Below are 15086 nucleotides of genomic sequence, written 5' to 3' on the forward strand. Positions count from 1 at the left end.
GTGAGGTTTCCCTCGCAGCAAGGATTTTTTTTCCTGCTTTTCATCCTCGTTTTTTACTTTGCGTGATGTTGAGCCACTCGTGCTAGTTGATCTGCCACACCTCTGCCGTTCCATGCTGCACTTGCGACGTAGGTGGTGATTAAATCACTGCCTCGTTGTTCTAAAAGACTCGGAGGATACCGGGAATGGGTGGAGGAAAGGATGCTTGCATTTTTATTGTGTGGGTAGTTTGGTGTGTTTTCCCCATGTCCTATTTTGGAAATAGCTGAACTATTTTAGCTGAAATCTTCTCCAAGTCTGAAATAAGTGCATTTAAGAAAAAACAAAAAAAACAAAAAAAAACCAAAAAAAACCACAAAAAAACCAAAAAAACCCCAACACTTGAGGCGTTCCACTCAGGTAGAAAATTTCAGCTGAAAAAGTTAAAAGGTTGACATATTTTTAGGCAAGGGAAAACAGGGTCTTAGAACGTTACACAACCCTAATAATAGTCAGGGCTCCTGGCTCTGAGTGTAATACAGGTGAGGCGCTGCGAAAGCCTGTTTTAAACCTGCAGCCTGCACTGGAATAGGAAATAAGCTGCGTTGCTTTGTTCAGCACAAATGTCATGGTAGTTATGCATGTTTAACCTTTAATATACTTTAAATCTAAATTTAACCATGTGGAAAGAATCTCGGATGTCAAAAAAAAAAAATCTGCTGGCGAGGGAAAAAATTTTGTATTCTCAGCCAGCACTAAATTACCCAGATGCAATTGCTAATGAGCTGAATCTCTTCTATCCAGAAGGAGTTTGCCCTTACAAAAATAGAAGAGAGCGACATAAAAGATGACAGCGGGAAAGAGCCGGTAACAGAAGATGATGCTGATCCTGAAGACCTGGAAGTGTTTTACCCCACACATCAGTGGCAAACCATCCGTCCAGGTAACATGCTGATGACTAATTATAGCATCCTCTGAAACCCGGCCTGACAGCACTGACAGAAGCCTTGTGGAAACTCGGAATACCTGTTTGTTCCCATGACAATGTATTCTTTTGCTGGTGTTCAGATAAAGAGGTGTGGACCCAATGACCGAGGGCAGGGACAGGAGACCATCGCCAGACTGGCTGGCAATGGGAGTGGTTGCTAAAGTGCTTTCAGTTCACTGGAGCAGGTCGAGTGGGCTGCCAGTCACATTGCAGGTGGTGATGTGTCTCTGTCACTAGCTCAGAAGCCCTTTCTCTCTTTGCACGCTTGTCAAGGGACAGATTTTATAACATTTGTTGGCACGTGGTATCCCAGGTCTGCTGTGCTCCGGTGTGGGCTGGGGAAATGCTGCTCAGTGGCAATCTGATTAAGGATCATCAATGTAACACTAAGCAGCTTTTTAACAATGGGTTTTCTGTTCCTTGGCTGTTTGAAATGCAGCTTTTATCGCTATCTGTACATCCCACAAAAAAAATCTCTTCCCTTTTTTTTTGCTTTGGTGTCTTTTATTAGACATCTATGGGACAAGCACGGTGGGAAAATGCCAACTGAGCAGGCTGGCTTCGCTGCAAAAACCTGTGTGCTGGGGAGGGCTCTGGAGAGGATAAGCCCATTTAAACATACACAGACACACAGATGCATGTGTGCACACATTTCAGCAGTTAGGATGATCAGTAAGCCTGGCTCTGGGGTCTTGGATGAGGTATTTAATCCACTTGTGCTTTGGTGTCCTCATGTATATGCAGGTGTAATACCTTCCCACCTCAGAAGGGTGAACTAAGTAGTAATTAATTTTTATAAAGTGCTCTGAATTTAAAAGAGCTTTATCCTGTGCTCAGTATTATCATTGAATGAATAAATATGGGATCCATTTGTCTTGAAATTTCTGCCAGATATAGCAGAATGACTTTTCCAAATGTAAATCTTTGTATAACATAAATGTCTAGCAAAAGCCCCTAAATTTCACAAAGCTGCTGTACATACTTATATTCCATTTTTGTACCATTATGTATGGAAGGCGTGTGGTGTCCCTGCTTAGTATTCAGACTGGCAGATCCCACCACCCTTATTGAAGCAGAATATGTATATACTTGGAGTCATTATAAACGCCGTTGACGGTTCTGTTCAGAAGCACCTTCTGCATTGCCCAGGTGTCTTATTCCGCTTTGTGTTTGTAGCAGTTCCACGCTGGGCATGTGCAGCGAAGGGCTTGTGGAAGTAGGGAGCTTGTCAGCGCTCACAGCGTGCTGTAGAGAAGAATTTCAATTACTGTTGTAAAAGGCTTAAACGGGGGCCTGCCTCATCGTCTGGTCACTATAGATCCTCATTTCAGATGTGTGTGCAGGTTTGGGTTGAAACGTGTCAGAAAGAGGAGTCTTCCTTAGTCTCCCACCACCATCATGGGTTTCTGTCTCCTGTGGGCTTCTCTGAAGTGAGATCGTGTGCGTGGGCTGTGTGACACGCGCTATTAGCATGTGTGTTACCCAGCAAGGCTGGGGAACCTGCTGCCTGCACCAGCCCATCCCTGCGGCCTCTGGTTTCCCCCTCCTGGCACTGGTCTGTGCTGGGAGGGTGTTGACCCCCAGGACGACGGAAGCGGGCAGCGTGGCTGCGCGAGGGATGGGCCTTTCGGTCCTTTAGCAGAGGCGCACGTGCTGGCAGCGTGGCTAATCTGGTGCTGCTGCATCTGCCGATGTCTTCTGCTGTGACTTTGCTCGCTTGCAGCCGAGCCGAGCCCTGGCTGGGCTGGCTGCCATGTGCTCAGCACAGACCAGAGTGAACCACAGCACCGTGCTCAGAAGCTTGCTTTTCTGCTGCCCGCCTCTCTGGGATGCCCCCACGCTGCCTTCCATCGTATCCCTGCAGCAAACAGGGCCAGTCTCTCCTGGGGAAGCAGATGCTCGGATTTGTTCAGTTCTGAGTAGGGGAAGGGAGCTCAGAGTTGTGTTTGTCCCCGTCACACTCCTGTCTCATCTTGTTCCTGTTCTGAGCTCAACACAGGGTTTTTATACTTCTGTCCGGACCCACTGTTGCTCATCTTTTATACATGTATTTCTGGTTTTACTCTGCTGTTTTTCTAGTTCCCTGTTGCTAATTGCATCAAACCATGTTTCCGCCAAGACTGCAGCAGTGTCATCAACCTGTAACCTGTCAAATCCCACCACCAAATTCAGTTGCTACTGTATATGCAATGCTGCTTTGTGTGGTTTTCCCCTCGCTGCCTGCGATGTGAGCTGGATTTTGATCAAGTGCTTTCTTACACTTTGAGCTCACTTCAACCTGCTGGAGGTAGCTGGATGCAAACGCAGGGAGACAGTTACCCTAAGAGCTCTGCTGCCTGTAATCTGGAAGCAAGGAGATCAGTTGTCTCTTCTGCCAGCCAGCTGGGAAGCTGATGGGCTGTAGGAAGGTTGGTGAAACTTCACAAAGTCCTTTAACACTTTGTTAAGCATTGCTTCTTTCTTCACTTGGCACTAAATAATGCACCAGGCATGGCTGGGTTACACAGGAAGGATACGTGCGCCTTAGAAAGTCTCCCAGCGCCTCCATTGTTTTACTTTTTTTGGTATCATCTGAGGAAATGAAGAAGACATCAGCAGGACTTTTCACTTTGTTCTTGATTGGTGTCTGTAGGAGCTTTCAGGCTGCTTGGGTTTTTATGCCCTGCCTAGTGGATGAGGGAAAGGCAGTGGATGTTGTCTACCTGGACTTTAGTAAGGCCTGTGACACTGTTCCCCACAGCATCCTCCTGGAGAGACTGGCTGCTCATGGTTTGGATGGGTGTATGCTTCGCTGGGTGAAAAACTAGCTGAATGGCCGAGCACAGAGAGTTGTGGTGAACACAGTTAAAGCCAGTTGGTGGCCGGTCACGAGCGATGTTCCCCAGGGCTCAGTTTTGGGGCCAGTCTTGTTTAACTTCTTTATCAATGATCTGGATGAGGGAATTGAGTGCTCCCTCAGTAAGTTTGCAGATGACACCAAGCTCGGTGGGAGTGTCAATCTGCTTGAGGGTAGGAAGGCTCTGCAGAGGGATCTGAACAGGCTGGATCGACAGGCTGAGGTCAGCTGTATGAGGTTCAACAAGGCCAAGTGCCAGGTCCTGCACTTGGGTCACAACAACCCCATGCAACGCTGCAGGCTTGGGGTGGAGTGGCTGGAAAGCTGCCCAGTGGAAAAGGACCTTGGGGTGCTGGTCGACAGCCGGCTGAACATGAGCCAGCAGTGTGCCCAGGTGGCCAAGAAGGCCAAGGGCATCCTGGCTTGCATCAGGAATAGTGTGGCCAGCAGGAGTAGGGCAGGGATCGTCCCGCTGTCCTTGGCACTGGTGAGGCCGCACCTCGAGTGCTGTGTTCAGTTTTGGGCCTGTCACTACAAGAAGGACATTGAGGGGCTGGAGCGTGTCTAGAGAAGGGCAACGAGGCTGGTGAAGGGTTTGGAGAAGTCGTCTTATGCTGAGCGGCTGAGGGAGCTGGGGCTGTTCAGTCTGGAGAAGAGGAGGCTGAGGGGATGACCTTATTGTTCTCTACAACTACCTGAAAGGAGGTTGTAGTGAGGTTTTGGTGTTTTCTCCCAGGTAACTAGTGATAGGACAAGAGGCAATGGCCTCAAGTTGCATCAGGGAGGTTTAGATTGGATGTTAGGAAAAATTTCTTTACTGAAAGAGTGGTCAGGCATTGGCACAGGCTGCCCAGGAAAGTGGTGGAGTCCCGATCCCTGGAGGTGCTCAAAAAATGTGTAGATGTGGCACTTTGGGACATGGTTTAGCAGGCATGGTGGTGTTGAGTTGGCAGTTCGTCTTGAAGAGCTTAGAGGTCTTTTCCAACCTTAATGATTCTATGATTAATGAGTGGGATTGCAATGTCCTCCGAATGGATGTTCACACCTGATCACTTCTCATGGTCAGGTAATGGTTCCACCACAGACACAAATTTTTTTTGAAGTTGTGCTTCCTGTGATGTCTTTTTGCTTTCTGAATGCACTTTTACCAGGTGATAGTACCCTTGTGGGTTGGAAGCTCTCTGGAGAAATGTAGCAGAGGTGACTTCCTTTGGTTGCTGCTTATGTTAAGCTCTGCCAAGTGCGTGGAGATGACTCTGGGAGCACACAGAAACACCCTGCCGCTTTGCAAGGTGATCTCGCCTGATGGTTATGGCACCCAGAGGCTGATCCGAAGTCTTTAGGATGGCAGAGATGAATGGGAGGCTTGGACGGTGTTGATGGTCTTCTCCGTCAGTTTGACAGTTTTCTTGGGGGTTCTGTATATAAAAGCATTTCTTCCACGTTTCCAGGTGACCTCAAATCTGCTGTGCAGCATCCTAGAGCACATGAATGTTTCACTTCCTGGGAATTATGTACTTCTGTTATTTGGGCACCTTGTTTCCCTCTGTCCTGTTGAGTATTCCTGATTATGATTGGAAGTTGGATTGCTCTGACCATTTAATCACATCACTGAGCAGCAGACTTTCCACCCAGCATAGGGTCGGCAGTGGCTTCTCTGAGAAGACATTGGTTTGAAGATTGAGGAGAAAGGGTGTAAGAGACAAGAGTTTAGCTAGGAAAGAAAAAGGGGGTTAATCATCATCTCCTTAGCAGCAGCCAGCGCTGCGGGGAGCCTGGGCTGTGCAGTGCCTCTGCAGATGGGCTCTGTCTACCTCCATGGCAGCAGCACTTCCCTGCTCCCTGACGTGGCAGAAACTCACTGGCAGGTTTCTTCAGCTGGCAGTTTGAAGTTGTGAGTTAATGTGTCCGTTTCCAAACGCAGATGGACCAAGTGAAAGCCTCATCTCCTGGAAATATCTAAATATTTTCAGTCTCCTCTGCACGCTTTCCATTTGAGAGGAGCCAACAGTGGGGCACGGAAGGGCTTCCTTTGGTCCGGAGCAGCTTGCAGACTGGAGAAACGGAGCAAAACCTTGCATTGGCGATTGAAATGTTGCGGCATGGGATTCCCTCAGGTCTGGATAGCATGTCTCCTTATCTAGCAGGGCAGAGCGTGGCTACAGCTCAGCTGGCCTGTACCTTTAGCTGTGGTTGAAGTTCCGCCTTGCAGAGCTCTGTGCCCATAACCTGCAGTTACTCTGTAGCATTTGTACTGTTCAGAGTCATTTTCCTAAGTGCCTAATTATATTGCAGTTAAAAAATAAGAAGCCATGACTGCTGCTGTTGATCAAACTGCCTGAGCGAAGTTGATGTGAGCATGCTGTTGTTTCTGCTTCTGCAAAGATGAAACCATCTTATGTTCAGCAGGGAGCTGATGATACATGGCTTAGCATTTAAATATCCGTGGCTGCAGCTTCCAAGGGTCCTCGGGCTGCTTGCTCTGTCGGTAGCGATCTTTGCTGTTCATACTTGTCTCAGGTCTTCCTCTGTCTCATTTGCTGCACCAACAAGCTTTGGCACCTCTGAAAACACAGTTCTCAAAGAAGGTGTTCGTATTGGGGAGGTAGTTTCAGGAGCTGCTTTGAAGGACCTGCTGTGGTCCTCAGGGCTGAGGATGGGTGAATAACTCTGTCCAGTTTCATTGCCTATGTTTGTCTCACAAGAGATTTCAGCGGCCGAATGAGTCGGCAGTGCTCTAAGCTGAGAAGAGGTTCTTAAAGCTGGGAGGAGAAGGTAAGGGGGAGGGATCCCTTTGGCTCAGGAGTCCTGTGCCAGGGCCTGTCCCCCAGCCTGCGTGGGTGACATGGTGGCCAGTGCGGATTTTTCTTAAACCTTGTTGGTGGGTGTCTTGCTCCTGCTGTTCACCAAGATGTCCTGAGCTGCACCACCTCCTGCTAATTGCTTTGCTGAATTAATGAGTCTGTCTGAACCATTGCTTTCTGGGTGACCTAGACCTAACTCAAACAGTTGTGTGCAGGTCTCTGAAATATTTATGTCATCACGGGCAAGAGAGGGCTGTGAAATATGGTGTTAAACCACCAGGGTATGCTCGTTTTTGCAAAGCTTGACGTGTGTCATCCAGGAAATAGGAGACTCATCAGATCAGCACAGATTTGCATGAGGAGGGAAGGCAAATGGGATTTTAAAAACCTGATTTATACCAGATGAAATGCTTCTTTTTCTTTTTCTTTTTTTTTTTTTTTTTTTAATAAAATAAGTTGTTACTGATGTGCAGAGGGAAAAAATCTCAACTGTGGAATTATTATAACCTTCTCTGGCCAGCAGCAGGGAGAGCTGCAGGGTGATTACAGCAGGGAGGAGAACGTTTCTCGGAGCAGAAGTGCTGTTTAGCCCACGCAGAACTATAGTACCGTACAGCCCGTGGCCAGAATGACCAGGCAGTCTCGAGAGCAATTGCAAACGTTCAGTTCTTGGAGGTGGAGGTATGGCTACTAGTAGCTCTCCCTCTGCCTGTTTTCCATCTGACCTCTCGTATGTGAGGCTTTTGTTATCTTAAATGTATCTCGTGCCCGCCCTTCTGTTTATTACCATGTGCCTTCATGCCCTCCTCTCTCAGCTTCCCCATCCTCATGGGCTTTCCTCGAGTTCTCATCTTTGCATCACGGGATGCGTGGTCTCTCTAGCACTGGCTTGTGCTTAACTCCTCCTCGCACTGGAAGTCTTCTGGGGCAAAAGTACCAGGGCTGAAGCTGCACGTGCTGCTTCTGGCTCTGGTGTGGGGCACTGGGGGCCAGACATGTAAAACAGAGCAGATTCTCCGTGCCTGACTCCTGGTGCGTGTAAGGGGGATAACAGCATTTCCCTGCCTGTTGTTGATGAGAGGGGCAGGGTTGGGACTGCTCGAGACATGCTCGGAGAGCGTGCAGGCAGGAGGTATCTCAAAGCTCTATTTGAGTAGGGCATGTCTGAAGGATGCTAGCTTTGGCACATGGAGGTGTTGCCTGTACCAGTGTCTTTCCCTCCGGCTCAGCTGTGCAGATGAGGGCAGTGCTGTTACCTGTCTGCAGCCTTGCTCTGCGTTATCCGCTTGGATTTTCTTCACTGGCAGGTTCCCTAGCTGGGAAGTCAGAGGGTGCCCACCGGGGATGCGCACCTGATCCTTGTCAAGCCGTCTGTTTGCTCTGCAGACAAGGGCAGTGCAGCGCTGCACGCTGAGCAGGACGGCTTCCCAGTGCGAGGAGCTGCCGGGAGCTGCCGCCAGCATCCCGGCGAGATGCCGGTGTCGGTCATGCTGGGAGCATCTAGCATCGGACCCGTGTAGTCGAAGCACTCGTGAAACAGTTGTGAATGTCAGTGGGCTGGGCCCTTGGGCACAACATTGACCCTTTCCAGGAGAGGACAGAGCTGCAGAGCCTTTGTCGTTCATACTAAGAAATGGGAGACTGTAGCAAATAACAGAAATTTATAGGCCAGTAACTGAACATGCAAGTTAAAAAAAAAACCACAACAAAAAAAAACAAACAAAAAAAACCCAGCAAAAAAACCCCAACAAAAATCTCCCACATTATAAAAAACACTCTCCTCCTCTAATTTGGGAAATGTAGTAATGCAGTTTTGGTTATGTATTTCATAGCGTGTTGTAAATGCAGTATATATATTTAACTTTTGATAATGTGAGACTTCAGAACTGTGTAGCTCCTGGTACTAAATCATTCCTGGGGGTTTGGGCAGAAATGACCTGTTGTGTGTCAGTGCACTTAACGTGTAGGTTTTAATTAAGTGGAATCACAGGGGTTGGTGGCTGTGCCCGTCCCTCGGTGCAGTGGGACAGGTGGGAAGGTGCCGCTCGGTGGGACATGTTCACCTCAGCCAGGCACTGGTCCTGGTCTGACTGGCAGGGTTGTTCCCTGTGTTTCCTACCTGCTTCTCCATCACCTGGGAAGTTCTGCAGTCATCGTTTTTCCAGCACGTCCCTGACAGTGTCACATTGAGCATTTGTGAAATGGACTGGGAGCCAGAGCTTTTTCTTCCCCTCCCCCAAAACCCAGGTAAAACTTGCGTTGTTTTCTGTCACTTCAAGAACTGCCAGTATGCTGGAAGCAGTAGTGTTGGTGAGGAAAAACTCTGAATTTACTGCTTGGATTGCTCAATGTTAGGGGCAGAGTGGGGCTGAGATGGGTTTTCAGTGTGTCGGGGTGAATACTGTCCCTTACTGGCTGCGATGTTACTGGTTTCATTAAACAAGCTGGTTATGAAAGTCTTCTGTGGTGATGCGTGTACTGCCAAAACCTAATTATGCTTCTGAGCAGCCGAGATAAAAGTTTGCAGCTTCGTTAATGCGTAGCTGTGAGCTTGGATGTTGGGCAAAACCAAAACCAGGGTGTAATGGTGTATTTTCACGTGAGATAAGCTGTGCCTCCTGTTAGCTGTGTGCATGACTCCCTGCCCCACAGAGTGTTACAGGTGAGCTATAAAGGGGTGCTAAACCAGGTGGTGGAGGTGTCTGAGAGTCAGGCGGCGTTTCTTGTGCAGCAGGAGGAAGTTGGGCTGCATTTTTGAAAATATTTTCAAACTTAGCTTTAATGATGCACTGACTGGTGTTGTTATAATGTAAATGTAGCACTGGTGAAGAGATGAAGTATGTTGGCTATGTAGCAGTAGGCATAAGCAGTGGGAATCGTTCACATGGTTAAATTTACATTATTTGGAGGGGAAAAAGTGCTTTGAAAGAAGAGACACTGTTTCCCAGAGAGGCGATCTCTCATTCCTCTCTTTTATCTTTTTTCTGCCAGACCAGAGATGCTGTGAGCATGCGGGCTGCGAAGAGGTGCTTAAATCTGTGCTGGGTGATGAGGAATATCTTGCTATGGTTTTATGTGCAAGCATGCTCTGTTTTCTATAATAAACATTAATAACCTTCATGTGACTGTTTAGAAGGATGAACCTTGTTAAAGAAGAGGTATTTAATAACTGGCCTATTTCTATCTCTGTCTTTATTGAACAGTCTGCACATTTATTTCAAGCTTGTTACAGTGCTTTGGAAGAAAAATGTTTTCCTTCCACATTTTGGGAGTGCATACAGCCTTGGTTATCTTGAATTTCCAATCAGAGTATCTTCCCTCTTCCTTCCAGAGCAAGCAATCCAGACCAGGACCCTAGCTCCAACATTTTCACCCGGTGTTATGGGAAGGTGTTTTTCAAAAAGTGTGACGTGGGTTCCAGAGTCACTTAAATGGTTCTGAAGGTTTGACTGGAGATATTCAGAGCAACTCCCTTACGCTTCAAAGGCATGATGTGGTTTTGTGAGACGAGCCTTCCGAGCATTGCAACGCGTGCTTGCTTAGCCGTGGGTTGGACCTTCCTGCCCATGAAACCCTGGAGGTTGCTTCATGGCCAGGAAAGCATTGAATTCCCCCCAAAGCACCATCGTGGATGCTGGGGTCAGACAAACCATCCAGCGCTCGCTGCAGCCGTTCAGTGGAGAGGCTGCTGCTGCACGCTGTGAGCTCCGCGCTGCGAGGGAAGCCTCCCTGAGCAGAGCTCAGAGCCTCCTGATCGCCTTCAGAAGCCCTCCTTTGCTCTCCTTCGGTGACAGAAGGCTCCCAGAGCAATTATTTTCCTGGTTTGGGAATGATTTTCCCAAGCTGTGGTGTGATGGCAGAGCAGTGGAGCTCGCGGGGCTGCGGCGCGTTTGACCACGTGCTCGTGGGGAGGTTGGCAGTTGGCTGTACAGATCAGGGTTCCTGCAGGGCTGATTCTTTGTCCACATTTGGGATTTTATTATATAATTTCATAAATTAATCTCTGACCTATTGACATAATGCAGACATTGTGTTTTCAGACCACTCTTCCGTGTTTTATCTCTCTTGCCGGCCGAGTTGGCCGTGATGGAGGCAGGTGGTCTGCCTTGTCCCTGAGCTGGTGCACTCTGTTCCCAGTGCCTGGCACCTTGTCCCTTTAGCATCCCTGGCTCCCTGTCCGGACTGCCTGCCTTCACCGCATGTTTCTCGGAGCAGAAGTGCTGTTTAGCCCACGCAGAACTGTAGTACTGTACAGCCTGTGGCCAGAACGACCGTTCCTGAACCCTTTCCCGACACACATGTGGCCGTATGCTCTGGAGCTTGTGGTCCCTGGCGAGCGTCTGACGGCTGTTACAAAAGCACCTGGCTCTGGGAGCGAAACCCTCCTTGTCTTTGGCATTCAGTCTAGATCATGTACATCACTAAAACACAGTTGCACAGCATTCTCTTTCTTTAGAATTGGGAAGAAAGCATTTTTCCCCACCACCTTGCTCTAGCCTTTACTTCCTGCAGTCTCCCCCATGGGCTGTGCGCTAAGACCCCACTTACTAAAATTACTACAGAAATGATTTTAGGTGGGTGAGCACAAAGTCAGGATTTTTTTGAGGCGGTCTACATAGTGTAGTGGCTCCTCTGAGGAATATTTCATCTTGGTCCTTCACACTTCATGCCTCAAATTAGTGATTTTACTCGAATGTGGCTGCAGCTATTTTTATTTATTTTTTAGTTTTTCCATGTATTTATTTATAGGGTCACACTAGCAACAGATCCTCTTTTTCCACTCACCCTTTTCAGAGCCGTGCTCTGCCTCCTCCATTCTGGCTTAAAAGCACCTTGCTCTTGTGTGGATAACTCTGAATATCCATCACGCAGTCCTGATTTAGTGAGACTTTTTCTCTGATCTCTGCCCTCCATTCATTTTAGAATCTGCAGTGAATTTGGGATGTAAATTAAAAAAGCTATTTGGTATTTCTTCAGATCTAGAAGCTTGTTTTGCATTTGTTCGTACTTGAATGCACACTGAAACAAATGTCTCCGCTTTACTGAAACAGCTTCTGTTAGCATCTCAGGGAAGCTTGTGAGTTTAAAAAATAAATATGACTCTGTTTTTCCAGCTCTGCTTTACCAGCAGAAGCTTGGGAAAGAAATGCAATCTCCTTGGGTCTGTCTTGATGTTTTGTAGAACTAATTCCCATTTATTGCAAGAACTCTTACAACACTATATTCAAGTTTAATGTTTTATTATGTGTTTACATTTTGGAAGGAGTGAGTATGGTGGTGCTGGAAATTCTAATTAAGGATAACATTTCTGATTTGAAAGATCTTTCTTTAGTCCAGAGATTCTTTCTCCTCCCTCCTGATTTTCTGCCTGCTCCTTAAGACTGCAGGAAGTTTTGCTTGGGTCATTCACTTGCAACAGGATGTTATCTGAATACCGAATTAATGTATGCAGTCTGTCACTTGGTATTTCTTCTGTTCTTCTGCTGGAGATCTCCCAGGGTTGCAAAGACCTTGCAAGCGGCAATGGCAATAACAGGGATGTGCCTATGATCCTGCGAGGTAAAAAAAGAAACATTAAGCTACACGTCTCTCCCGTCACTGCAGGGTGTGAATAAATAGAACTAATCAACAATTTACATTTTAACCCCAGACCAGGGTTTATTTTTAGGATTTGTCATTCAGCTTAAGCAAAACCTTTCCATTTCTGTCTGGTAGTGTTTTTAAAAGCGCCTTGAAGTTATCACCGAGACTGTATTTTAAGATGCATTTACATTTTGATATAATCTGCTGCTTTTCTTATTTGAAACAAAGCCCACCTGTTCTTCATTAATTATACTATCATTTAACCTGCTAACCAGGTTGCTGCTAATTACAGTTATCTCACTGTTCTGCAGCTGATAATATGCAAAAATGATTAGACCTCTCTGTATCTCAATTAGCTAAAGCTGTAATGAGGTGGCAAATTGTGAAGGCTTTCACAGGTAGTGTGAAGGTATTTACAGACTATGTGACACAAAGCTGGGAGGAATGCCTGCTGCGCCCATGGGTGTGCTGCTGTTCAGGGGGACCTCGACAGCAAAAACTGAAATAGAAGGAACTCTGTTAAAACATAGAAAAAGTCATTTTACTGTAGGGTGATTGAACACTGGAGCAGGTCAATTCCACAAGAGAGGCTGTGAAGTCTTCATCTTAGGAGACATTCACCACCCAACTGGACAGAGTCTTGGGCAACCTGCTGGACATGACACTGCTTGAGCAGGGGTTGGACAGGATGATCTCCAGATGTGTCTTCCAGCCTCAACTGATCTGTGACTCTGTATGGCAGTACCCGTATTAAGACAGAAGACCTCATGTTGGGCTCCAGAGAGTGCGAATCGTGGCTGTGATGCTGACTGTTCCCCCTTGCTAACATCAGCTGAAATCTGAACAGAGCAAATGTGGGAAGTGTTGCTGGAGACTACTCTGAAGAGAGGCAGCAGAAAGTGATGACTGAGGCGAGCTACTGGGGAGCAAGGCTGGAGCCAGGGGCTGGAGTGAAGGCACCCTGCAGGACCAGAGCCTTTGCTGGAAGAGAAGTCAAGAGGCTTTTCACTTGATGCCTGTTTTATCATCTTTCCACCCACTTTGATCTCTTCAGATGCTCTCCAAACCTTTGGATTACATCCTGAAGCGGAGAGGACGTGTCCTGAGGGAGGAGCAGAGCGAGGCTGCTGACAGAGGAGAGCTTGTACCTCACCCTGCTGCCTGTGGAAAAGGCCCAGTCTTTCTGGCAAGCAAGGGAGGAGCAAGAGCCGAAGCTCTTCCAAATCAAGCTGTGTCAGTCAGAGGTGTTAATGCAACCACTTTATGAGGAGAAAATGTGTACCCTCTCCTTCATCCACTCTAACAAGATCCTCAAGTTAGGTCAAACCACCTACACTGGCTATTTTTACTGTTTGCTCTCTGCTGGACTTGATAAACTGATTTGTGTGTGGGGTTTTGTTAGTGCTTTTTTTTTTTTTTCCCCTGAAGTGGACTAGAGATGGTTCATTTCTTTTGTGTCCTCTGCAGTGCGGAAGATGCAGAGTGGGACGGTAGCATCTTTATACGTGTCGAGTATCCATCCACAACCCAAGGCACTGCCCATACACAGCCTGAGAGCAAAGGTGATTTTCTTGCTGTCTTAGGAATACTACACAAACAGGTTAAATAAGACACTTGACGAAGACCACACTTGAGAAAGATTGTATCCATGGTTTAAAAGCCAGATATGGGGTTGCTGAAGTGCGCTTCGCAGTGGTAGCGCAGCTGGGAATTCTGGAAGGGGAGGTTTCCTGCAGTTTTGACATGAGGAACCGGAGGATCTCATGGGGACCTCCTGATGCCTCACGCAGAGCTTGCTCGACCCCAGGCAGGAGCTTGCTGTTGGGGCTGCCCGGCAGCTCCTGGGGACTGCGCGGCAGTGATGCTTGGCCGTTCTCGGCGTGCTTCTGCTCTGAAACGTGGCTGTGCGTGAAGGTACCTTCCTACAACAGCTGCTCCTTGTCTGCATCGCTTCCATCATCGGAACAGGGACAAAAACACCCTCCTGCTGCGTCGCGGTGAGCCCTGCGGAGTCACACACCTGAGAGATGTGCAGACGGTCTGTACTCTGCTCTGCGTCGCCTGGGCACTACTGGCTTAATCATTTATCCCTGTTCACGCCACCAAAGCTTTGTTTCGTGCGGAGATGTGTGTGTTTCGGGGGGGTCAACCCCAACTGTTAGCTTGTCAGGTGTCAGGCAGGATTTGCAACACTGGCAGCTGGGGAGAAAAAACTGTTATTAAGTGTAATGCGGCACCTTGGATACAGAAAGCATGGGGAGACAATAAATACAGACTTCCATAATGTCATTTTATAGTGTCGCTCGTCAGCTTAGTTGCAGCGATTCCTGCAGCTTCTTCTGGTTGAATCGGTAAATTCTGTTCGTTATCTTCAGCACTTGTTTTGACCTACTGTGTTTGAAAAAAAAGAGGAAATATTGGAGGCACAGGGGCACCCCAATTACTTTCTTTGGCAGATGGGTTTTTTGGTGTAAAGCCAGCTTTTCTCAGGTTTGCTGCTAACACCCCAGTCAGCGCTTGTCTGGGTGGATGGACCCAAAATGTGAAGCATTGCTTGAGGAGAGCGCTGAGAAACGCAGGGACCAAAGACCTGCCTTAATCACCGCAGCCTCCTGCAACGGGAGGAGAAGAGCCATAGCGAGAAGGGCTGCGACTGTCATCTCAGAGCAAGCCTGAGTGCCTTGTCATCCCACCCTGGTACCGCTCCAGCGTGGGGTGACACTGACAGCACAGTCTGAGGATGGCTGAAGGTGCAGAAGGGTTCACAAGACCTTCCTTAATGACAGAAAGGTGGTCGCTAAAGCCGTAGGCTCTAAGAATAGTTCACTGCCACTTGTTTGCAGTTGGGAGCTCGCTGCCTTGTCGGTGCTGAGGATGGCACCGGTGTTTTTCAAGA

General features: G+C 47.8%; 1 protein-coding gene across 5 annotated transcripts in view; it reads left to right on the forward strand.

Annotated features, from left to right (window-relative positions):
* SIL1 (SIL1 nucleotide exchange factor) overlaps positions 1-15086 on the forward strand; it is a 100478-nt gene that overhangs the window by 26072 nt on the left and 59320 nt on the right. For 4 of the 5 annotated variants that reach the window (XM_075442161.1, XM_075442163.1, XM_075442164.1 and 1 more), the window contains one exon: positions 784-922. In XM_075442161.1, coding sequence (XP_075298276.1) covers positions 784-922 — 139 coding nt within the window. The remainder of the gene's footprint in view (positions 1-783; positions 923-15086) is intronic. The other variant, XM_009944360.2, reaches the window with a different exon arrangement.

Source organism: Opisthocomus hoazin, chromosome 23 (assembly GCF_030867145.1).
Source record: "Opisthocomus hoazin isolate bOpiHoa1 chromosome 23, bOpiHoa1.hap1, whole genome shotgun sequence".
Classification (NCBI taxonomy): domain Eukaryota; kingdom Metazoa; phylum Chordata; class Aves; order Opisthocomiformes; family Opisthocomidae; genus Opisthocomus; species Opisthocomus hoazin.